Consider the following 24,797-nt stretch of genomic DNA (forward strand, 5'->3'; position numbering starts at 1 on the left):
AAAGGGAAATAGAAAGTATTCAAATTGTCAGTGAAGAAGTCAAACTCTCTCTCTTTGCAAATGACATGATACTTTGCGTGGAAACCGAAACGACTCCACCCCCAAGCTAGTAGAACTCATACAGCAATTCAGTCATGGGGCGGGATACAAAATCAATGCATAGAAATCAGTTGCTTTCTTATACACTAACAATGAAAATACAGAAAGGGAAATTAGAGAATCGATTCCATTTACTATAGCACCAAGAACCATAAGATACCTGGCAATAAAACTAACCAAAGAGGTAAAGGGTATGTTTTCAAAGAACTACAGAACTCTCATGAAAGGAATTGAAGAAGACACAAAAAGATGGAAGACCGTTCCATGCTCATGGATTGGAAGAATAAATGTTGTTAAAATGTCTATACTGCCCAGAGCAATCTATACTTTCAATGACATTCTGATCAAAATTCCACTGACATTTTTCAATGAGCTAGAGCAAATATTCCTAAAATTTGTATGGAACCAGAAAAGACCATGAATTGCTAAGGAAATGTTGAGAAAGGAAAACAAAGTTTGGGGCATCATGTTGCCTGATTTCAAACTTTACTACAAATTTGTGATGACCAGGAAAGCACAGTACTGGCACAAAAACAGACACATAGACCAGTGGAACAGAGTGCAGAGCCTAGATAGGGACCCTCAACTCTATGGTCAAATACTCTTCAACAAAGCAGGAAAAAAATATCCAGTGGGAAAAAGATACTCCCTTCAATAAATGGTGCCAGGAAAATTGGACAGCTATGTGTAGAAGAATGAAACTTGATAATTCTCTCACACCATACAGAAAGATAAAATCGAAATGGATAAAAGGCCTCAACGTGAGGCACAAATCCTTCAGAATCCTAGAGGAGAACATAGGCAGTAACCTGTTTGACATATGCTACAGTAACTTCTTTCTAGATATGTCTCCAAAGGCAAAGGGAACAAAGGCAAAAATGAACGTTTGGGACTTCCTCAAGATCAAAAGTTTCTGCACAGCAAAGGAAACAGTCAACAAAACAAAGAGGCAACCCACTGAATGGGAGAAGATATTTGCTAATGATGCTACAGACAAAGGACTGATATCCAAGATCTATAAAGAACTCCTCAAACTCAACACATGAAGCTGATAATCGTATTAAAAACTGGGCAGAATACATGAACAGACACTTCTCCAAAGAAAGCATACAAATGGCTATCAGACACATGAAAAAATGTTCATCATCCCTAGCCATCAGGGAGTTTCAAATCAAAACCATATTGAGATACCACTTTACACCAGTTGGAATGGCCAAAAATAACAACACAGGAAAGAACATGTGTTGGAGAGGATATGGAGAAAGAGGTACCCTCTTACACTGTTGGTGGGAATGCAAGTTGGTGTAGACACTTTGGAAAATAGTGTAGAGATTCCTTAAAAAATTAAAAAATAGAGCTTCCCTATGACCCTACATTTGCACTAATGGTTTTTCACTCCATAGATACAGATGTAGTGAAAAGAAGGGCCTTCTGTACCCCAATGTTCATAGCAGCAATGGTCACAGTAGCCAAACTGTGTAAAGAGCCAAGATGCCCTTTAACAGATGAATGGATAAAGAAGATACAGTCCATATATACTATGAAGTAATATGCCTCCATCAGAAAGGATGAATACCCAACTTTTGTAGCAACATGGATGGGAGTGGAAGAGATTATCCTGAGTGAAATAAGTCAAGCAAAGTCAATTATCATATGGTTTCACTTATTTGTGGAGCATAAGGAAAAACATGGGGGACATGGGGAGATGGAGAAAAGAATTGAGTTTGGGTAAATTGGAGCGGGAGATGCACCATGAGAGACTGTGGACTTGGGGAAACAAACTGAGGGTTTTAGAGAGAAGAGGGGTGTGAAGTTGGGTTATCTTGGTGGTGGGTATTATGGAAGGCACGTTTCACATGGAGCACCAGGTGTGGTGCATAAACAATGAATTCTGGAACACTGAAAATAAATTGAAAAAATTTAAAAATAATATTCAACCTCTTTTTACCCATGTCTCAGTAAAAGACATTTGGGCTGATTCCGTAATTTGAATGTTGTTGAAAATGCTCTTATAAACATTGGGGTGTATATATCTCTTTGAATCAGTGTTTTTTATCTTTGCTTAAATAATGAGTAGTGTAATTGCTGTTCTGTAGCGTAGTTTTATTTTTATCTTTTGAGGACCCTCCATACTGTTTTCCAGAGTGGCTGCATCAGCTTGTATACCCGCCACCATTATAAGAGTTTTCCCCTTTCTCCTCATCGTTGCCAACATCTGTTTCTTATGTGGTTAATTTTAGCCTTTCTGACTGCTTTGAGTTGATATCTCATTGTAGTTTTGATTCATATTTCCATGATGATGAGTGACGGTGAGCATCTTTTCATGTATTAGCTGAATTACTGTAAGTCCTCTTTGGAAAAATGTCTAATCATGTATTTTGCCCATTTTTAAACTGGATTGCTTTTTGGCACTGAATGTGGTTAGTTCTTTATAGGTTTTGGATACTAACCCTTTATCATATATGCCATTTACAAATAACTTCTCCCATTCTGTAAGCTGACCATATCGTTGTGGGTACATTTCTGGATTTTCTATTCTGTTCCATTGATCTATGTGTCTGTTTTTGTGCCAGTATCATCCCGTCTTGATTATAGTTGTGTAATATAGCTTGAATAGGAATTGGGATGCCTCCAGCTTTTGTTTTCTTTTTCAGGATAGCTTTGGCTATCTGGAATATTTTCTGGTTCAATAAAAGATATAAAATAATTTGTTCTATCTCTGTGGAAAATTGCTGGTGGTATTTTGATAGGGATTACAATAATTGTGTAAATGTTTGGGGCAATACAGACATTGTAACATTTTTTCCCCCAATCCATGTGCATGGAAAGTTTTCCATTTCTTTGTATCCTCTTTAACTTCTTTAGTAAGTATTCTACAATTTTCTGAGTAAAGGTATTTTGCCTCTTTAATTAGATTGATTCCCAAGTATTCTGTTTTGTGTGCAATTGCAAATGGACTCAATCCATTTATTTCTTCTTCTGCTGCTTTATTTTTGGCATATAGAAATGCAACATATTCCTTTATATTGACTTATATCCTGTTACTTCACTGAATTCATGTATTAATTCTAGTAAATTATGGATGGCATCTTTCAGATTGTCTACATACAATAACGTGTCATCTGCAAGTAGTGGAAGCTTGACTTCTTCCCTGTAAAATTTGATGCCTTTTATCTATTTTTGTTGTCTGGTTGCTGAGGTTAAGTCCTCCATTACTATGTTCAATATAAATGGTGAAAGTGGACATCCCTTTCTTGATTCCTATCATAGAGGAAAAGGTCTTATTTTTCCCCATTGAGGATGATATTAGCTGTGGATCTTTCATATATGACCTTTGTGATTTTGATGTTTGTCCCCTTTATACCTACTTTTTTAAAAGTTAAGAATGGATGCTATATTTTGTCAAATGCTTTTTCTGATTCTATTGATAGTATCATAGGGTTCTTTCCTTTTAGTAATGTGCTGTGGCTTGATTTTAGAATATTGAGCCACTCCTTAAGTCCTGGAATAAATTACAGGATCATGGTCAATAAGTCTCTTAATGTACTGTTGGAATAAATTTGCTAGTATTTTACTGAGAATTTTTTTTTAATTGTAAGGTTTTACCTATTCATTTGACAGAGAGAGAGAGAGATAAAACAAGTAGGCAGAGAGGCAGGCAGAGAGAGAGGGAAGCAGGCTCCCCGAGGAGCAGAGAGCGCAATGCGGGGTTCAATCCCAGCACCCTGATATCATGACCTGAGCCGAAGGCAGAGGCTTTAACCCACTGAGCCACCGGCACCCCACTGAGAATTCTTGCATCCATTTTCATTAGGGATATTATCTGTAATTGTCCTTCTATTGCGGTATGTACCTGGTTTTGGAATCAAGGTAATTATGGCCTTGTTGAATGAATTTGGAAATTTTCTTCCATTTCTAATTTTTGCAACAGTTTACGAATAGCTATCAAATCTCTTTAAGTCGTTCATAGAATATCCCTGAGAAGCCATCTGTCCCTAGAATTTTGTTTGTTGGGATGTTTCTTTTGTGAAAAGAAATCTTGTTGTTGTTGTTGTTGTTGCTGTTGCTGTCGTTGTGGGGAGATTTTTTTAAATTTTTTTATTTCTTTTCAGCGTAACAGTATTCATTGTTTTTGCACCACACCCAGTGCTCCATGCAGTCCGTGCCCTTCCCAATACCCATCACTTGGTTCCCCCAACTCCCACCCCTCGCCCCTTCAAAACCCTCAGGTTGTTTTTCAGAGTCCATAGTCTCTCATGGTTCACCTCCCCTTCCAATTTCCCTCAACTCCCTTCTCCTCTCCATCTCTCCTTATCCTCCATGTTATTTGTTATACTCCACAAATAAGTGAAACCATATGATAATTGACTCTCTCTGCTTGACTTATTTCAAGCAGCAGAATCTCTTTCAGTCCCGTCCATGTTGATACAAAAGTTGGGTATTCATCCTTACTGATTGAAGCATAATACTCCATAGTGTATATGGACCACATCTTCCTTATCCATTCATCCGTTGAAGAGCATCTTGGTTCTTTCCACAGTTTGTGACCATGGTCAGAGCTGCTATAAACATTGGGGGTACAGATGGCCCTTCTTTTAACTACATCTGTATCTTTGGGGTAAATACAAAGTAGTGCAATTGCAGGGTCATAGGAAACCTCTATTTTTAACTTCTTGAGGAATCTCCACACTGTTCTCCAAAGTGGCTGCACCAGTTTGCATTCCCACCAACAGTGTAAGAGGGTTCCCCTTTCTCCACATCCTCTCCAACACACGTTGTTTCCTGTCTTGCTAATTTTGGCCTTTCTAACTGGTGTAAGTTGGTATCTCAATGCAGTTTTAATTTGAATCTCCCTGATGGCTAGTGATGATGAACATTTTTTCATGTGTCTGATAGCCATTTGTATGTCTTCATTGGAGAAGTGTCTGTTCATATCTTCTGCCCATTTTTTGATATGATTATCTGTTTTGTGTGTGTTGAGTTTGAGGTGTTTTTTATAGATCTTGGATATCAGTCCTTCGTCTGTAGTGTCATTAGTAAATATCTTATCCCATTCCGTGGGTTGCCTCCTTGTTTCGTGGAGTGTTTCCTTTGTTGTGCAGAAGCTTTTGATCTTGATGAAGTCCCAAAAGTTCATCTTTGCCTTTGTTTCCTTTGCCTTTGGAGACATATCTTGAAAAAAGTTGCTGTCTCTGATATCAAAGAGGTGACTACCTATGTTCTCCTCTAGGATTCTGATGGATTCCTGTACACGTTGAGGTATTTTATCCATTTTGAGTTTATCTTTGTGTACGGTGTAAGAGAATGGTCCAGTTTCATTCTTCTACATTTAGCTGTCTAATTTTCCCAGCACCGTTTATTGAAGAGACTGTCTTTTTTCCACTGTATATTTTTTCCTGCCTTGTTGAAGATTATTTGACCATAGAGTTGAGGGTCCATATCTGGGCTCTCTACTCTGTTCCACTGGTCTATGTGTCTGTTTTTATGCCAGTACCATGCTATCTTGGTGATCACAGTTTTGTAGTAAAGCTTGAAATCAGGTAATGTGATGCCGCCAGTTTTATTTTTTTTTCTCAACATTTCCTTAGCAATTCGGGGTCTCTTCTGATTCCATACAAATTTTAGGATTATTTGCTCCAGCTCTTTGAAAAATGCCCGTGAAATTTTGATCAGAATGGAACTAAAAGTAGTGATTGCTCTAGGCAGTATAGACATTTTAACAATGTTTGTTCTTCAGATCCAAGAGCATGGGATGGTCTTCCATCTTTTTGTGTCTTCTTCAATTTCTTTTTTTTTAATTTTAATAAACATATAATGTATTTTTATCCCCAGGGGTACAGGTCTGTGAATCGCCAGGCTTACACATTTCACAGCACTCATCATAGCACATACACTCCCCAATGTCCATTTCCCCACCACCCTCTCCCATCCTCCCTCCCCCCAGCAACCCTCAGTCTGTTTCTTGAGATTGAGTCTTTTATGGTTTGTCTCCCTCCCAATCCCATCTTTTCATTTTTTCTTTTCCTACCTCCCCCCAACTCCCCCGCCTTGCATCTCCACTTCCTCATATCAAAGAGATCATATGATAGTTGTCTTTCTCCGATTGACTTATTTCGCTAAGCATGACACCCTCTAGTTCCATCCACGTCATCGCAAATGGCAAGATTTCATGTCTTTTGATAGCTGCATAGTATTCCATTGTGTATATATACCACTTCTTCTTTATCCATTCATCTGTTGATGGTCATCTTGGCTCTTTCCACAGTTTGGCTATTGTGGACATTGCTGCTATAAACATTCGGGTGCACGTGCCCATTCGGAGTACCACGTTTGTATCTTTAGGATATATACCCAGTAGTGAAATTGCTGGGCCATAGGGTATCTCTATTTTCAGTTTTTTGAGGAACCTCCACACTGTTTTCCAGAGTGGTTGCACCAGCTTGCATTCCCACCAGCAGTGTAGGAGGGTTCCCCTCTCTCCGCATCCTCACCAGCATCTGTCATTTCTTGACTTGTTAATTTTAGCCATTCTGACTGGTGTGACGTGGTATCTCATTGTGGTTTTGATTTGTATTTCTCTGATGCCGAGTGATGTGGAGCATTTTTTCATGTGTCTGTTGGCCATCTGGATGTCTTCTTTGCAGAAATGTCTGTTCATGTCCTCTGCCCATTTCTTGACTGGATTATTTGTTCTTTGGGTATTGAGTTTGATAAGCTCTTTATAGATTTTGGATACTAGCCCTTTATCTGATATGTCGTTTGCAAAGATCTTCTCCCATTCTGTCAGTTGTCTTTTGGTTTTGTTAACTGTTTCCTTTGCTGTGCAAAAGCTTTTGATCTTGATGAAATCCCAATAGTTCATTTTTGCCCTTGCTTCTGTTGCCTTTGGCGATGTTCCTAGGAAGAAGTTGCTGCGGTTGAGGTCAAAGAGGTTGCTGCCTGCATTCTCCTCAAAGATTTTGATAGATTCCTTTCTCACATTGAGGTCCTTCATCCATTTTGAGTCTATTTTCATGTGTGCTGTAAGGAAATAGTCCAATTTCATTTTTCTGCATGTGGCTGTCCAATTTTCCCAGCACCATTTGTTGAAGAGGCTGTCTTTTTTCCATTGGATATTCTTTCCTGCTTTGTCGAAGATTAGTTGACCAAAGATTTGAGAGTCTGTTTCTGGGCTCTCTATTCCATTCCATTGGTCTATATGTCTGTTTTTGTGCCAGTACCATACTGTCTTGATGCTGACAGCTTTGTAATAGAGCTTGAAGTCTGGAATTGTGATGCCACCAACTTTGGCTTTCTTTTTCAATATTCCTTTGGCTATTCAAGGTCTTTTCTGGTTCCATATAAATTTTAGGATTATTTGATCTATTTCTTTAAAAAAATGGATGGGATTTTGATAGGGATTGCATTAAATGTGTAGATTGCTTTAGGTAGAATAGACATTTTTACAATATTTGTTCTTCCAATCCATGAGCATGGAATATTTTTCCATTTCTTTGTGTCTTCCTCAATTTCTTTCATGAGGACTTTATAGTTTTCTGAGTATAGATTCTTTGCCTCTTTGGTTAGATTTATTCGTAGGTATCTTATGGTTTTGGGTGCGATTGTAAATGGGACTGACTCCTCAATTTCTTTCTTCTGTCTTGTTGTTAGTGTAAAGAAATGCGACTGATTTCTGTGCATTGACTTTATATCCTGACACTTTACTGAATTCCTGTATAAGTTCTAGCAGTTTTGGAGTGGAGCCTTTTGGGTTTTCCACATATAGTATCATATCATCTGCAAAGAGTGATAGTTTGACTTCTTCTTTGCCAATTTGGATGCCTTTAATTTCTTTTTGTTGTCTGATTGCTGAGGCTAGGACTTCTAGTACTATGTTGAACAGCAGTGGTGATAACGGACATCCGAGCCATGTTCCTGACCTTAGCGGAAAAGCTTTCAGTTTTTCTCCATCGAGAATGATATTTGCGGTGGGTTTTTCATAGATGGCTTTGATAATATTGAGGTATGTGCCTTCTATCCCTACACTTTGAAGAGTTTTAATCAGGAAGGGATGCTGCACTTTCTCAAATGCTTTTTCAGCATCTATTGAGAGTATCATATGGTTCTTACTCTTTCTTTTATTAATGTATTGTATCACATTGATGGATTTGCGGATGTTGAACCAACCTTGCAGCCCTGGAATAAATCCCACTTGGTCGTGGTGAATAATCCTTTTAATGTACTGTTGGTTCCTATTGGCCAGTATTTTGGTGAGAATTTTCGCATCTGTGTTCATCAAGGATATTGGTCTGTAATTCTCTTTCTTGGTGGGATCCTTGTCTGGTTTTGGGATCAAGGTGATGCTGGCCTCATAGAATGAGTTTGGAAGTTTTCCTTCCATTTCTATTTTTTGGAACAGGTTCAGGAGAATAGGAATTAACTCTTCTTTAAATGTTTGGTAGAATTTCCCTGGGAAGCCGTCTGGTCCTGGACTTTTGTTTGTTTTGAGATTTTTGATGAATGTTTCAATCTCCTTATGGATCTGTTCAGGTTATCTATTTCTTCCTGGTTCAGTTGTGGTAGTTTATATGTCTCTAGAAATGTATCCATTTCTTCCAGATTGTCAAATTTGTTGGCATAGAGTTACTTATAATTGTTCTTATAATTGTTTGTATTTCTTTGGTGTTGGTTCTTATAATTGTTTGTATTTCTTTGGTGTTAGTTGTGATCTCTCCTCTTTCATTCATGATTTTATTTATTTGCGTCCTTTCTCTTTTCTTTTGGATAAGTCTGGCCAGGGACTTGTCAATCTTATTAATTCTTTCAAAGAACCAGCTCCTAGTTTTGTTGATTTGTTCTATTGTTTTTTTAGTTTCTATTTCATTGATTTCTGCTCTGATCTTTATGATTTCTCTTCTCCTGCTGGGTTTAGGCTTTCTTTGTTGTTCTTTCTCCAACTCCTTTAGGTGTAGGGTTAGGTTGTGCATTTGAGACCTTTCTTGTTTCTTGAGAAAGGCTTGCACCGCTATATATTTTCCTCTCAGGACTGCCTTTGTTGTGTCCCACAGATTTTGAACGGTTGTGTTTTCATTATCATTTGTTTCCATGAATTTTTTCAATTCTTTAATTTCCTGGTTGACCCATTCATTTTTTAGAAGGAAGCTGTTTAGTCTCCATGTATTTGCATTCTTTCCAAATTTCCTCTTGTTATTGAGTAATAGCTTCAGAGCATTGTGGTCTGAAAATATGCAGGGAATGATCTCAATCTTTTGGTACCGATTGAGACCTGATTTATGACCCAGGATGTGGTCTATTCTGGAGAATGTTCCATGTGCACTAGAGAAGAATGTATATTCAGTTGCTTTGGGATGGAATGTTCTGAATATATCTGTGATGTCCTTCTGGTCCAGTGTATCTTTTAAGGCCTTTATTTCCTTATTGATCATTTGCTTAGATGATCTGTCCATTTCAGTGAGGGGAATGTTAAAGTCCCTTGTTATTATTGTATTATTGTCGATGTATTTCTTTGATTTTGTTAGTAATTGGTTTATATAGTTGGCTGCTCCCATGTTAGGGGCATAGATATTTAAGATTGTTAGGTCTTCTTGTTGGACAGACCCTTTGAGTATGATATAGTGTCCTTCCTCATCTCTTATTATAGTCTTTGGCTTAAAATCTAATTGAACTGATATAAGGATTGCCACCCCAGCTTTTCTTCTGATGTCCATTAGCATGGTACATTGTTTTCCACCCCCTCACTTGAAATCTGGAGGTGTCTTTGGGTCAAAAATGAGTTTCTTGTACGCAGTATATTGATGGGTTTTGTTTTTTTATCCATTCTGATACCCTGTGTCTTTTGATTGGGGCACTTAGCCCATTAACATTCAGGGTAACTATTGAGAGATATGAATTTAGTGCCATTGTATTGCCTGTAAGGTGACTGTTACTGTATATTGTCTCTGTTTCTTTCTGATCTACTACTTTTAGGGTCTCTCTTAGCTTAGAGGACCCCTTTCAATATTTCCTGTAGAGCTGGTTTGGTGGTTGCAAATTCTTTCAGCTTTTGTTTGTCCTGGAAGCTCTTTATCTCTCCTTCTATTTTCAATGATAGCCTAGCCAGATATAGTATTCTTGGCTGCATGTTTTTCTCATTTAGTGCTCTGAGTATATCATGCCAGTTCTTTCTGGCCTGCCAGGTCTCTGTGGATAAGTCCGCTGCCAATCTAATGTTTTTACCCTTGTATGTTACAGACTTCTTTTCCCGGGCTGCTTTCAGGATTTTCTCTTTGTCACTAAGACTTGTAAATTTTACTATCAGGTGACGAGGTGTGGACCTATTTTTATTGATTTTGAGGGTCGTTCTTAGCATCTCCTGGATTTTGATGTTTGTTCCCTTTGCCATATTAGGGAAATTCTCTCCAATAATTGTCTCCAATATACCTCTGCTCCCCTCTCTCTTTCTTCTTCTTCTGGAATCCCAGTTATTCTAATGTTGTGTCGTCTTATTGTGTCGCTTATCTCTCGAATTCCTTCCTCGTGGTCCAGTATTTGTTTGTCTCTCTTTTGCTCAGCTTCTTTATTCTCTGTCATTTGGTCTTCTATGTCACTAATTCTTTCTTCTGCCTCACTTATCCTAGCAGTGAGAGCTTCCATTTTTGATTGCACCTCATTAATGGCTTCTTTGATTTCAACTTGGTTAGATTTTAGTTCTTTTATTTCTCCAGAAAGGGCTTTTATCTCTCTGGAGAGGGTTTCTCTGATATCGTCTATGCCTTTTTCGAGCCCGGCTAGAACCTTGAGAATTGTCATTCTGAACTCTAGATCTGTCATGTTACCAATGTCCATATTGATTAGGTCTCCAGCCCTCGGTACGGCCTCTTGTTCTTTTTTTTGAGGTGAGTTTTTCCGCCTTGTCATTTTGTCCAGGTAGGATTTTCTTTCTCCTGCTGTGGAATTCTGCTGTTCTTGGTGAGTGAAGTTGGTTTTGGATGGGTTTCTTGTTGATCTTCTGGGGGAGGGGCCTGTTGTAGTGATTCTCAAGTGTCTTTGCCAAAGGCGGAATTGCACCACCCTTGCCAGGGGCCGGGCTAAGTAATCTGTTCGGGTTTGCTTTTGGGAGCTTTTGTTCCCTGAGCGCTTTCTGTAGAGTTCTGGAGGACGGGAATTAAGATGGCGGCCTCCCAATCTCTCGGCCCGGAGGAGCCGAGAGCTTGGGGTTCTGCTCCTCAGTGCGCTCTCAGAGCAAGGAGCCCAACCGCCCGCCTCCCTGGCCTTCGGTCGCAACTTGAGGAAATCAGTCAATTGCTGGAGCTGGAGAAAAGCGCCGGGTCACTTCTGTCTCCGCAGCCTCTAGCTGCGCTCCGAGTCCTCCCAGCCTGCGACCAACACAAGGTAACCCCGGGCTTAGAGCTCACTCCTCAGCTTTGTCGCTGTAGCCGGCTTCCCCTCTCTAATACCTGTGAGCTCTGCGGCACTCAGACACCCCCAGTCCTTCTGTGACCCCGCGGGACCTGGGGTTATGCTGACCCCGCCTTGGTTTCCCCTTGGTTTAGCCTCTGGAGTGATGTCTCCCAGTGGAGCCAACTTTTAAAAGTCCTGATTTTGTGCTCCGTTGCTCCGCTGCTTGCCGGGAGCCGCCCCCTCCCCCCGGGGTCTATCTTCCCGTCGCTTTGGATTCACTTCTCCGCAGATCCTACCTTTCAGAAAGTGATCAATTTTCTGTTTCTAGAATTGTTGCTCTTCTTCTCTTTGATTTCCCATTGGATTTGTAGGTGTTCACAATGGTTAGATAAGCTGTCTAGCTGATCTCCTGCTACCCGATGTCGTCTCAGCCTGCTACTTCTCCGCCATCTTGACTCCTCCCCCTGTACTTTTCTTCTGTTGGGCATTCCTCCTCCTAGTCATTTTGGTGAGAGATGACTAAACGGATATATCTGGATTTATCAACCGTGGTGCAGTCAAGGTGCACCCTGGAACACTTCTGAGCAATCAGGATTCCCCAACCAAATGAGACAAAAAAAGAAAAGAAAAAGAAAAAGAGAGAGAGAGAGAGACAGGAAAAAAAGGGAAGGTAAAAGAGAAGGCTCAGCCCAAATGGGCCCCAAGGTAACATTTATGAAGTATACAAACAAAAACAGACAAACAAAAAGACTGATAAAAGTGTATGACAAGAGAAAAAAATATATGTATGCAGAAAAAGCAGGAACCTCGTCAAAAAGAACCCCAAGTATAAGATTTATATACTATCAGGACAAACACAAATACACAGAAACACTGACGGAAGAAAACGATGTGAGAGTGGTTGTAAATTCTCAGTGTTGGTGAGGAAGGTTATTTTGATTCTTCCCGGATGTATCTTGATATCTTTGTTAAAGGACTCAACTTTCCTAAGATAAAGGGGGATTAATAATTGGTTTACCTATAGGGGTAGCATTGATTGGGGAAAGGGGGTTTCCTTGAAGTTTAACTCTATATGAATATTAGAAAATAAAAATAAAAAAGGAATAAACTAGACTAAATTAAACTTGAATTTAAAAAAAATTAAAAAAAATATAGAAAAGCAAAAGAAAAACACAGGTGTATGTATCAAAAGTTCAGGTTAGAAGATTATTATGGAATTTGATGTACTGGACATCTCACTGTGATGGTAAATAGGATAAAAAATTATCTATATAAAAAAAGAAAAAAAATGAACCAGAATAGTGGGAGTGAGTTAAAAGTAAAAGTTTTATCTATGATGTAGTGGTGGTTGTTCTCTTGTGGTCTTTTTTTTTTTCCTGGTTGGTTTTCTGGGGGAGGGGGCTGCTACATGGGTTTTCAGTCAATGATGTTCCCTGAGTTAAGTCCTCCCGCCCCCCTCAAAGGGGTGGGCTCTGAGGAAACCAGTTTTTTCAGGCTTTGTTCTCTGGAGGTTTTTATGTTTGTTCACTTCTTTTCTCTCGCCTTGACAGCTTTTGATGGTTTTTGGAGGCTTAAAGAAATCAAAGTGCACCCCGACCTCCCTCTCACAGAGAAGCCTTTGTCTGCTTCCCTGTGGGTGCTGCAGAGCCCATATAAATTCCCCCTTGGCCACAGGCAGAGCAGGTTCCCAGTCGCGTTTCCCGGGGTTACAGGATCTCCTGCTTGTATGCAAAACCATGGCAGCGGCGGCTGTCTGGGCAGCTCCAGACTGCCAGAGGTTCCAAGCAGGGATCACACACTGATTTTCCTGCTGGCTGCTGGGGCTGGGCGTGCCTGGTCTTTCCGGGTCTAAGAGTGTTGGGCTTGTGCTCACCTCTCTCAGGGGAGGATGTGGGGTGCACGCGTCTTAGGCTGATAGCATGGTGCGATTTCTGCCATCTGGTGCGGCTCCCAGCCCCCCACGGGAGACGGACTCCACACATTCTTGGGCGTGCTGGCGGCTCAGGGACCAAGACCTGGTTTCCCCGCCGCACTCTCTCTGGCTCAGCACCAGAGGAGGCTATCCTGGGTCCGGGGACTTAAGCCCTTGTCCCTAGCCGCCCCAATTCGCACAATTTCCCCCCGTGATCCTTTGCTCTTTTTGAGTGCTTTCAACCAGACTCCAAGTTAATGCTGGTCTCCAGAAGCAGGACACTCTCGTATTGGGGTATTCCTTTCCAATCGGTGGCCTTTGGTGGCTCCCTCCGCCTTTCGTTTATCTTCCAATATCAGTCCGATGTTCCCACTCTGCTTTACCTGACCACTGGCATTTTCTTCCCCTGTAGAGATCCAGACGTGTATAATTCTTATCTCATGCTGATTTCATGGGTGATCAGAGTTCTTTGGTAGGTAATCAGCTCACGTTAGGGTACAGGTTGAAACGGCGCCTCCTCCTACTTCCCTGCCATCTTGTCCTCCCTTTACCCTGTGCCTTCTTATGAGAGCATTTAGACCATTAAAGTTGAGAGTGAGTATTGAAACATAAGTTTTTATTGACATCATGTTGTCTGTGAAGTCCTTGTTTCTATAGATTATCCATGGGATGCAAGGGTAGTTCAACATTCACAAATCAATGAATGTTAAGGAAGAAATCAATAAGAGAAGAGAGAAGAAGCACATGGTCCTCTCAACCAAAGCAGAAATGATGCAGATGTATTTGACAAGATATAGCATCTGTTCCTGATTAAAACAATTCAAAGTATAAGGATAGAGAGAACATTCCTCAACTTCATAAAATCTATTTATGAAAAACCAGCGGTGAATATCATCCTCAATGGGGAAAAGCTGACAGCCTCCCTTTGAGATCAGCAACAAAAGGATGCCCACCCTCGCCACTCTTGTTCAACATAGTACTAGAAGTCCTAACAACAGCAATCAGAAAACGAAAAGAAATAAAAGGTATTCAAATTGACAGTGAATGAGTCAAACTCTCTCTCTTTGCAGATGACATACTTTATATGGAAAGCCTAAAAGACTCCACCCCCAAACTACTAGAACTCATACAGCAATTCAGTAATGTGGAAGAATAAAAAATTAATTTAGGCAAATCAGTTACTTTCCCATACATTAACAATGAAAATATACAAAGGGAAATTATAGAATCAATTTCATTTAGTATAGCACCAAGAACCATAAGATACCTGGGAATAAACCTAACCAAAGGGGTAAAGGATCTGTACTTGAGGAACTACAGAACACTCATGAAAGAAATTGAAGAAGACAGAGGAAGAAGGAAGACCATTCCATGTCATGGATTGGAAGAATAAACATTATTAAAAAGTCTATACTGCCCAGATCAAGCTGTACTTTCAATGCATTCCTGATCTAAATTCCTCTGACATTTTTCAAAGTGCTGGAGCAAACAATCCTAAAATTTGTATGGAATCAGAATAGACCCCGAATTGCTAAAGAAATGTGGGAAAAGAAAAACAACAATGGCGGCATCACATTGCCTGATTTTAAGCTTTACTACAAAGCTGTGATCACCAAGACAGCGTGGTACTGGCACAAATACAGACACATAGATCAGTGGAACAGAATAGAGAGCCCAGATATGAACCTTCAACTATATGGTGAGATAATCTTTGACAAAGCAGGAAAAATATACAGTAGATAAAAGACAATCTCTTCAATAAATGGTGCTGGGAAAAGTGGACACATAGAAGACTGAAATTTGACCCTTCTCTTACACCATACACATAGATAAACTCGAAATGGTAAAAGACCTCAATGTGAGGCAGGAATCCATCAGAATCCTAGAGGAGAACATAGGCATTTATCTCTTTGACATCGGCTACAGCAACTTCTTTCCAGGTATGTCTCCAAAGGCAAAGGAAACAAAAGCAAAAATGGACTTTTGGGACTTTGTCAAGATTAAAACTACTGCAAAGAAAACAGTCAACAAAACAAAGGGAACAGTTGAAAAAACAAAGAAGACTTCTTGATGGAGGTATAATACTCCATAGTGTATATGGACCATCTTATTTATCCATTCCTCCGTTAAAGGGCATCTTTGTTCTTTCCATTTTGGTGACTGTGGGCATTGTGGCTATGAACATTAGGGTGCATATGGCCCTTCTTTACACTACATCTGTATCTTTCAGGTAAATACCCAGTGGTGAAATTGCAGGGTCATAGGGAAGCTCTATTTTTAATCTCTTAAGGAATCTCCACGCTGTTTCCAAAGTGGCAGCACCAACTTGCATTCCCACCAACAGTGTAAGAGGGTTCCCCTTTCTCCATATTCTCTCCAATTCATGTTGTTTACTGTCTTGTTGATTTTGGCCATTCTAACTGGTGTAAGGTGGTAGCTCAATATGGTTTTGATTTGAATCCCCCTGATGGCTAGTTATGATGAACATTTTTCCATGTGTCTGTTAGGCATTTGTATGTCTTCTTTGGAGAAGTGTCTGTCCATGTCTTCTGACCATTTTTTTTTGACATGATCATCTGTTTTATGTGTGTTGAGGTTGAAGAGTTCTTTATAGATCTTGGATATCAGCCCTTTGTCTGTGGTGTCATTTGTGAATATCTTCTCCCATTCTGTGGGTTGCCTTCTTTGGTTTGTTGACTGTTTTCTTTGCTGTGCAGAAGCTTTTGATCTTGACGAAGTCCCAAAAGTTCATATTCAATTTTGTTTCCTTTGTTTTTGGAGACATATCTTGAAAGAAGTTGCTGTGGCCAATGTCGTAGAGGTTACTGCCTATGTTCTCCTCTAGGATTCTGATGGATTCCTGTCCACGTTGAGGTCTTTTATCCATTTTGAGTTTATCTTTGTGTGTGGTGTGGTGTAAAAGAATGCTCGTGTTTCATTCTTCTACACATAGCTGTCCAATATTCCCAGCACCACTTATTGAAGAGACTGTCTTTTTTCCACTGGATATTTTTTCCTGCTTTATCAAAGAGTATTTGACCATATAGTTGAGAGTCCATATCTGGGCTCTCTACTCTGTTCCACTGGTCTATCTGTCTGTTTTTATGCCAGTACCATGCTGTCTTGGGGATCACAAATTTGTAGTAAAGCTTGAAATCAGGCAACGTGATGCCCCCAGCTTTGTTTTTCTTTCTATACATTTCCTTAGGAATTCAGGGTCTCTTCTGTTTCCATATAAATCTTAGTAATGTTTGCTCCAGCTCTTTGAAAAATGCCAGTGGAATTTTGATGGGGATGGCATTGAAAGTATAGATTGCTCTAGGCAGTATAGACACTTTAACAATGTTCATTCTTCCAATCCATGAGCATGGAGTTGTCTTCCATCTTTTTGCGTCTTCTTTGATTTCTTTCCTCAGTGTTCTGTAGTTCCTTGAGTACAAGTCCTTACATATTTGGTTAGGTGTATTCCCAGACATCTTATGGTTCTTGGTGCTATAGTAAATGGAAGCGTTTCTCTAATTTCCCTTCCTGTATTTTATTGTTAGTGTATAGGAAAGTAACTGGTTTCCGTACATTGATTTTGTATCCTTCCACATTACTGAATTTCTGTATGAGTTCTAGTAGTTTGGGGGTGGAATCTTTTGGGGTTTCCATATAATGTATCATGTCATCTGTGAAGAGAGAGAGTTTGACTTATTCATTGCTAATTTGAATACCTTTTATTTCTTTTTGTTGTCTGATTGCTGTTGCTATGTCTTCTAGTACTATGCTGAACAAGAGTGGTGAGGGTGGGCTTCCTTGTAGTCCTCCTTATCTCAAAGGAAAATCATCATTCTGAACTCTAGATCTGACATATTACTAATGTCCATATTGATTAGGTCCCTGGCCTTCAGTACTGCCTCTTCCTTTTGTTTGTTTGTTTGTTTGTTTATTGGTGGTGAGTTTTTCCACCTTGTTATTTTGTCCAGATAAGAATATATGAAGGAGCAAATAAAATACTAAAAGGGTGGCAAAGACCCCAGTAAAATGTGCTCTAACCAAGTCAGAGGAGACCCCAAATAGTAGGGGGAAGAAAGGGGTAAAAAGAAGTTCAGAAAAAAATAGAAAAAGACAAAGAAAAAATATAAAAAAGAATAGATAGATAGATAGATAGATAGATATAGATAGATACAGATATAGATATAGATATAAATAGAACAGGTTCACCCACTCAATTTTGGAAATATTTTGGTCTCTTAGAAGAAACTACTTCCCAAAATTTTAAATTTAAAGAATGAAAAACATATATAAGGATAAACACAATGAAGGGATGGAATATGACTATAAAGATAATTTTTTAAATTTTTTAAAAATTCTAATAAAGTGGTTGATTAGATAAGTTGCTTGGGAGAATAAGGAAAAAGAAAGTGGAGAGAATTTGCTCAGCCTGGAGACTAGAACAAAGACCTGTGTTAGATTTAGGCTACATTTTGATCTATTAGAAGAAGTAGTATCCCAAATTATTTTAGAAGAATAAAAACCCTATGTGTATACAAAAAATAAAGTTAGATACAATGAACGATAAAATGTGACTATAATAATGAAGTTTCAAAAAGGATTTTTTTGAAAGGTGTTGTTAAGATAAACTAGTTAAAAAAAGTTAAAAGAAATAACATGGAGGACGTGGGGAGATGGAAAGGAGAAGGGAGTTGAGGGAAATTGGAGGGGGAGATGAACCATGAGAGACTGTGGTCTCTGAAAAACAATCTGAGGGTTTTGAAGGGGCGGGTGGTGGGATGTTGGGCCAGCCTGGTGGTGGTGGTTGTGGAGGGCATGTATTGCATGGAGCACTGGGTGTGGTGCATGAACAATGAATTCTGGTACACTGAAAAGTAATTTAAAAAATAAAAAAATAAAAACAGTTAAAAGAGGAAAGGGTAAAAGTTAAAAATAAATTAGCAGAAGAAAAAATAAAATAAAAAAAAAACAATTAACTTTGCAAGACTAAAGAATCATGAAGAGAAAACCATGAATTCCATGCTTTGCATTCTCCTCCTCTGGAATTCTGCTGTTCTCCTTGGTAAGTGAATTTGGTCATGGCTGAATTTCTTGCTGATCTTCTTGGGGAGGGGCCTGTTCTAATGATTCTCTAAGCAGAATTGCACCACCCTTACCAGGGGCCAGGCTAAGTAATCTGCTCGGGTTAGCTTTCAGGAGCTTTTTGTTCTCTGATTGCTTTCTGTGGAGTTCTGGAGGATGAGAATGAAAATGGCAGCCTCCCAATCCCTGTCCCGGAGGAGCCAAGAGTTCGGGGCCCCACTCCTCAGTGCGCCGTCAGAGAAAAGTGCTCAATCACTCCTGTCTCCCTGGCCTCTGGCTGTGCTCCAAGCTCACACAGCCTGTGACCAAATGTCTCTGTCTCTGGCACACAGCCTTGGCTGGAGTCTCTAAACCCCGCAGGTCCCTGAGCTCTTCCAGGGGAGTCTCCCCGGGTCTTGTGGGGTCCCTGCTCACAGAGCAGTGACCTGTGCCACGGATCACGATAAGGTAACCCCAAGTTGAGAGCTCACTCCTTGGCTCCATCTCTGTAGCTGGCTTCCCTGCTCTAATACCTGTGGGCTCTGTGACACTCAGACACCCCTGATCCTTCTGTGACCCTGTGGGACCTGAGGCCACGCTGTCCCTGTGTGGGCTTCACCTCTGTTTAGCCCCTGGAGCAATGTCCCTCAGTGGAGTGGACTTTTAAAAGTTCTGATTTTGTGCTCCCTTGCTCCGCTGCTTGCCGGGAGCCAGCCCCTCCACCCGTGGTCTATCTTCCCGTCACTTTGGATTCACTTCTCCACTGGTCCTACCTTTCAGAAAGTGGTAGATTTTCTGTTTCTAGAATTTCTGCTCCTTTTCTCTTTAATTTCCTGTTGGATTTGTAGGTGTTCAGAATGGTTTGATAAACTATCTAGCTAATCTCCTGCTACCTGACGTTGTCTCATCCTGCTACTTCTCTGCCATCTTGACTCCTCTCTCCAAAGACTTTTCTAATGTGACTGAGGATCCTAATAAATTTGCTGATAAATTTAATATAGTTTTTCAAACCCATCAACCTAGTTTCCCAGATTTATATCAGTTAGTTCACATGATTTTCATTGATAGTTTGACCCAACACTGGATAAACACTGGCAACTAACATAATCCTGAAAGAGCTCTACAATTACAAATGGATATCTATTTCCCTGCCTTGTTACATAACCAAGTTTGTGTCATCACTAACCAATATTAATACCAGCCAATCCCTTGGACTTTCCCAAAGACTGTCAAATAAAATAAGATTTTGGTGTGTACCCAGGAGCCTAATAAGCCCATTCATGATTATTAAAGCCAGCTCCAGATTGTCTTTAAATAAAACCCTGATCTTTTAAATGCTGAATCCACAATTCACTGATGGGTTGAACCAGGATCTTTTTCGCTCACTTAAAAGTAACAGGATGGAATGGGAAACTGTTCACTTCTGATTTAGTTAATCTGACATATCAGCTCACTTACACCCTATGTGATTCAACTAGAATAAAGACCACTAAAATTCTAAATTTCCGAGTGCAGCAAATGGATGGCTTCAAACAAAGTTAAAAAAAAATCACAGGGTCTCTATTATTATTGAAAGGAGCCAGGAAACAGAATTACATGCTAAGTGCCCCAGGTACATTTAGCCCTCTCTCCAGCTTTTCCAATATCCTCCAATTTTCAAAGATGGGGCTCCAAGAACTGTGGAGGATTTTCCCAAGTCTCCTTCTTAACTGGCTTGAAGAAACAAACTGGGGATGAATCCCTCTCTGTTTCTGTTGACACTAGAGATACACTCAGGGCTCTACCCCAGTGTTATAAAGTAGCCTTTACTTTAGAGTATTAAAATGGTTTAGATACTGGAGTCTCTAATAAGCCTCAAAAGATTCTTGTTTCTAAACTTATTCCTTTATATTTAGGCCTTTTTAGAGATACCCACCTTTCTTTCTTTAGTTCCTCTTCTCCTATTCATCAACTGGGCCAAGATTTCTTTAAAAAATATTATGCTGGATTATCTTTCTCTGTGAGACAAAACATAATTCTACAATTTGATGGTAATCAAAACAGCCAACAGGTGAATTAAATGACCACTCATTATCACTACCTGCTTCGTCTCTAGTGGCCTTTAGTTGAGTCAGGGAATATTGATCATTTGCTCCTCTTGGATTGGCTACCAACTTCTTTATGGGCAAAAGTCTTCAACTGATATTGTGAGGATTCATGTGTGCACTTCCCATCAATATTCAAATAGATTTCTCAAAACCTCTCTACAGAATTGTAGCCTGTAAATAAAGAATCCCTTCAAGGTATCAAGCCTGTAACAGAAGATTATAAGACTCAAGGTTTTATTATCCCCTGCACAATTCCCTATAATACACTTATTTTACCTCTGATAGAACTCAATGATTGAGGCTGGAGCTTTATTAGAACCTCAGAACAATAAGTAACTTTATTATCTCTTAGCACTATTTTGTTCCTAACTCCCAAACACTACTGACATCCACTCTCACTAAAAATATTTGTTCACTGCGATTAACCTATGCATTGCATTTGTTAGTATTCCAGTTGATGAGAACAGCCAATATTTGTTCACGTCCATTTGGTAGGAATAGAAGTACAAATGGATAGTGATGTCCCAGGATTTCACATAGAATCATTCTCACTTTTCATAAACAGTAAAGGTGGATTTTGATGATACAGTTTGCTGCAGGCTCTACTTTGTTAGGATACACAGACGATTTGCTTTTCTGCTCCCCTTCTCATGTCTCTTCATAGGAAGACAACATCCACTTTTACAACTTTTAAACTTAAAAGGACACAGTCTATAGGAGGAAAGGGGGGAAATCAGTTTTCTGGAACCATGGTTCAAAGTTTCAAGGTTCAAGGGCACCTGATTTCAGAAATGGAGCATATTTGATTCAGATAGGTTTCATAGCATCCTAAACTTCCCCAAACCCCAAACTAAGTGCCAATTATGAGGCATTCTCAGGCTAGCTGATTACTGTCAAAAATTTGATTCCAAACTTCATTTTTATGGCCCAGTTTCTATATGCTTTACTAAAAAGTTACAAACTGGAACCTATTATTTGCAAAAATCAGGATGACCTAACTGTTGAAACTTTAAAGAAAAGCCTAATAAAGCCCGGGCCCTTAGACTTCCTAATGGTCAACTTCCCCTTTTCCTCTTTCTATGTGTGAAGGAAGGGAATGCTCTTGGAGTACTCACCAAAAATCATCACAACTTAGAGCCAAAAACTAGACCTTGAGGCACGGGCATACCCCTCCTGCCTCAGAGCCACTCCTGGTTTCCCTTGCACAGCAAGAAACCCAGTGTATAAGAATATGCCACAACTCGACCTGTGAGAAGCCATCACCATCCTGCATGCTCACTTTCCTCCAAAGGACTCTGATCTAAAGAATCCCCTGACATCTTCCTCCTATTTTCTCTTAAGTAACATATCTTTCCTTCGGTCTTCAGACTTGTCTATGCTTTACTGTAACAATTGCAATTCTTCTTTTATTCCTGAATAAATCCATTTTGCTGGTAAAATAACTATCTGTTTTACTTTTAATGTAGTCAGAAGTGACCATGGCACTAACTTTGTGGATTGAGTTGTATAAACAGGTAAAAAGGACATGATATACAATTAAGAAACTCTTGAATATGAATATAAGATTCGCAATTTTTGTGTATCCAGTAGGAAATCAAAATTGTGGAATGATAGCATCATACTTATGTTTTAAGAAAATAACTTGGGTAATAATGTGTAAGGATAGATTTTATATTTGGAAAAGACTCAAGTCATGACAATATTTAAGAAGAAATTTGAAAAGGCCAGAGAGAGATATTGGGAGATTGATGTTGGGCTATGAATCAGAAGTTGGGGGATGGACTCCTAAAAACTAAATTTTTCTACAAAAATTAATACTCCTACATAACCCCGTTAGGGACAGACTTGAAGAAATTTAAGTGTATTAAACCTTGTGAAATATAAGTTCATGTATATTAGCATATAAATTCATATTAGCAAGGTCATATTTATACTTTAGATGTAGCAGAAACCTTAAATTTCTGGTTCATACAGTGACTATCTAATTTTTTATTTCCTTGATTCTAAATAAATAAGTTCTTTAAGTACTAACAACTTATTAAGTTCATTTAAATATATATATTTATTTGAATGTACAACAAATTGTCAAATTTTCTCATATTTCTACACAGATAACTTAATTTCAGTATTTTTACTGAAAACTTTAAGAATTCCATATAAAATAAGCCTCCTCAAATAAGTTTTATTAAAGGATTTAGGATGAGATGAATTTGAGATGCCAATTATAATTAAGATGAAGGAAGACATCAGGTAAGCAAATTTATAAACATCACATTGTTATGTTTGTCTTGCTTGTTACTTCACATCCTACTACCCATATTTTATACATCACAAATATATTTTTATATACCATATATACTTTTAAAACATTTTATTGTATGCCTAAGTTTGTGCTAACATAGCAACCATTGGCCCCATCTGGCTATTAGGCACTTAAGATGCATATAGTCAAAATTGCAATGTGTTCTAATTATAAAATACACACAAGATTATGAAAAGTTAAACTGAAAACAAAAAAGATATCATTAATAATTTTATGTTGATTAAATATAAAATCATATCATATCCATATAAGTAGAAATATGCACAAACATAGCATATAATATATAGTATATATCATTAATATCATAGTTACTTTCAGTATTAATTTTAATGTTTCAAATTTAATCAATATATTACTTAAACCAATTTCACTTATCAAATGTGGCTACTACAAATGTTTAAATTACTTGTAGCTCACATTATATTTCTATTATGTAGTGCTGCTCTGAAGTGTTCTAATTAACCTGGAAAATGAAAATAAGAGAAATAACAGCCATGATTATTCTTTCTTGGTAGAGAATATCCCAAACTCTCTTGTCATGGCCCCTAGGACTTCCTTATTCCTCAGGCTGTAGATAAGGGGATTGAGCATAGGGGTGAGTATGGTGTAGAAGACTGCCAGAATCTTATCTTCTGCTGGCGACCGAAAATTCCTGGGCCGAAGGTAGGTGTAGACAAAAGGTGCATAGTAAAAGGTCACTACAGTTAAATGTGTTGAACAGGTCGTGAAGGCCTTTTTTCTTCCCTCTTTTGAGCGCATGTGGTAAACAGCAAAAAGAACCCGTCCATAGGAAGCAGTAATGCCAAGGAAAGGAAAGAGGAGAAACAGACTTGTACTCACAAAAACCATGTACTCATAGACCCAGGTGTCTATACAGGCCAAAGGCAACATGGCTGGTACATCACAGAAGAAGTGATCAATGGCCCTGGACTGGCAGTAAGGAATATGGAGGGCATAGACAGTGTGTGCCAAGGAGTTGATAGACCCCAAAATCCAAGATCCTATGATCATTTTCATACACATCATTTTACTCATACGTATGGGATAATGGAGGGGGTGGCAGATGGCCACATAACGGTCATAGGCCATGGAGGACAAGAGTAAACCTTCAGAACATGCCATGGTCAGGAAGAAGAAGCTTTGCACCCCACATCCCAGGAAGGAGATACATTTCTGGCCAGACAGGAAGTTGAATGCCATCTTTGGGACAGTAGTGGTGATATACATTAGGTCCATGAGGGACAGCTGGCTGAGGAGAAAGTACATTGGTGTGTGAAGCCGGGGATCTAAGCGTATGAGGTGAATCATGGTTGAGTTACCCACTGAGGCAAGAACGAATATGAAGAGGATAAGGAACAAGAGAAGCAGGCCAGTTTGATTTGAGGGAAACAACCCCAACAAAATGAAATCATCTGAAGTTTGGTTCCATTTCTCCATGAAACTGTACTGTTTTAATTCCTTTGAAAGAAAAAGACAAAAACAAAGCACAAAACAAAAAAAAAATAGACAAAACCGGGTTAGAAAAGGGAACTCTTACTTTATGAATGTTTGTTTAGAATGAATTGTCTTTTTTTCAATACTGCAGCTCTCATAGAATCAAGTTTAATATCTGAATTGAATGCTCCCTTCCAATTTTCTTTGGTAAGCACTACAGCGAGTGATCTTAAGTATAAAGCCTAGTATTACAGCCAACAAAAAATAAACCACATAACTAAAACATTATTCTGTCTATAACTCTTGGCTATGCACATCTCTCAGAATTTACAAAATGTCATAGGAATCTCTGTTTCCTAGTGTATCTCAACTTAACACAGCATATTTACAGTAATAACTGGATTATGCGACTCAAAAACTTTGCATATGCTAAATTCTAAGTCGTCTATTACGTAGCTCTTTACTACATCATTAATTTCTGGTCTTTTCCAAATGACACTACTGC

General features: G+C 39.1%; 1 protein-coding gene across 1 annotated transcript; it reads right to left on the reverse strand.

Annotated features, from left to right (window-relative positions):
• Window positions 1-23,356: 23,356 nt before the first annotated feature.
• Window positions 23,357-24,301, reverse strand: LOC308342860 (olfactory receptor 2L13; the record flags this gene model as incomplete). Its single annotated transcript, XM_080803515.1, has 1 exon — window positions 23,357-24,301. The coding sequence occupies exon 1, from the start codon at window positions 24,293-24,295 to the stop codon at window positions 23,357-23,359; it is 939 nt and encodes a 312-aa protein (XP_080659641.1). The 5' UTR covers window positions 24,296-24,301.
• Between the last annotated feature and the right edge of the window lie 496 nt (window positions 24,302-24,797).

Source organism: Martes martes (genome assembly GCF_963455335.1).
Source record: "Martes martes genome assembly, chromosome: 5".
NCBI lineage: Eukaryota > Metazoa > Chordata > Mammalia > Carnivora > Mustelidae > Martes > Martes martes.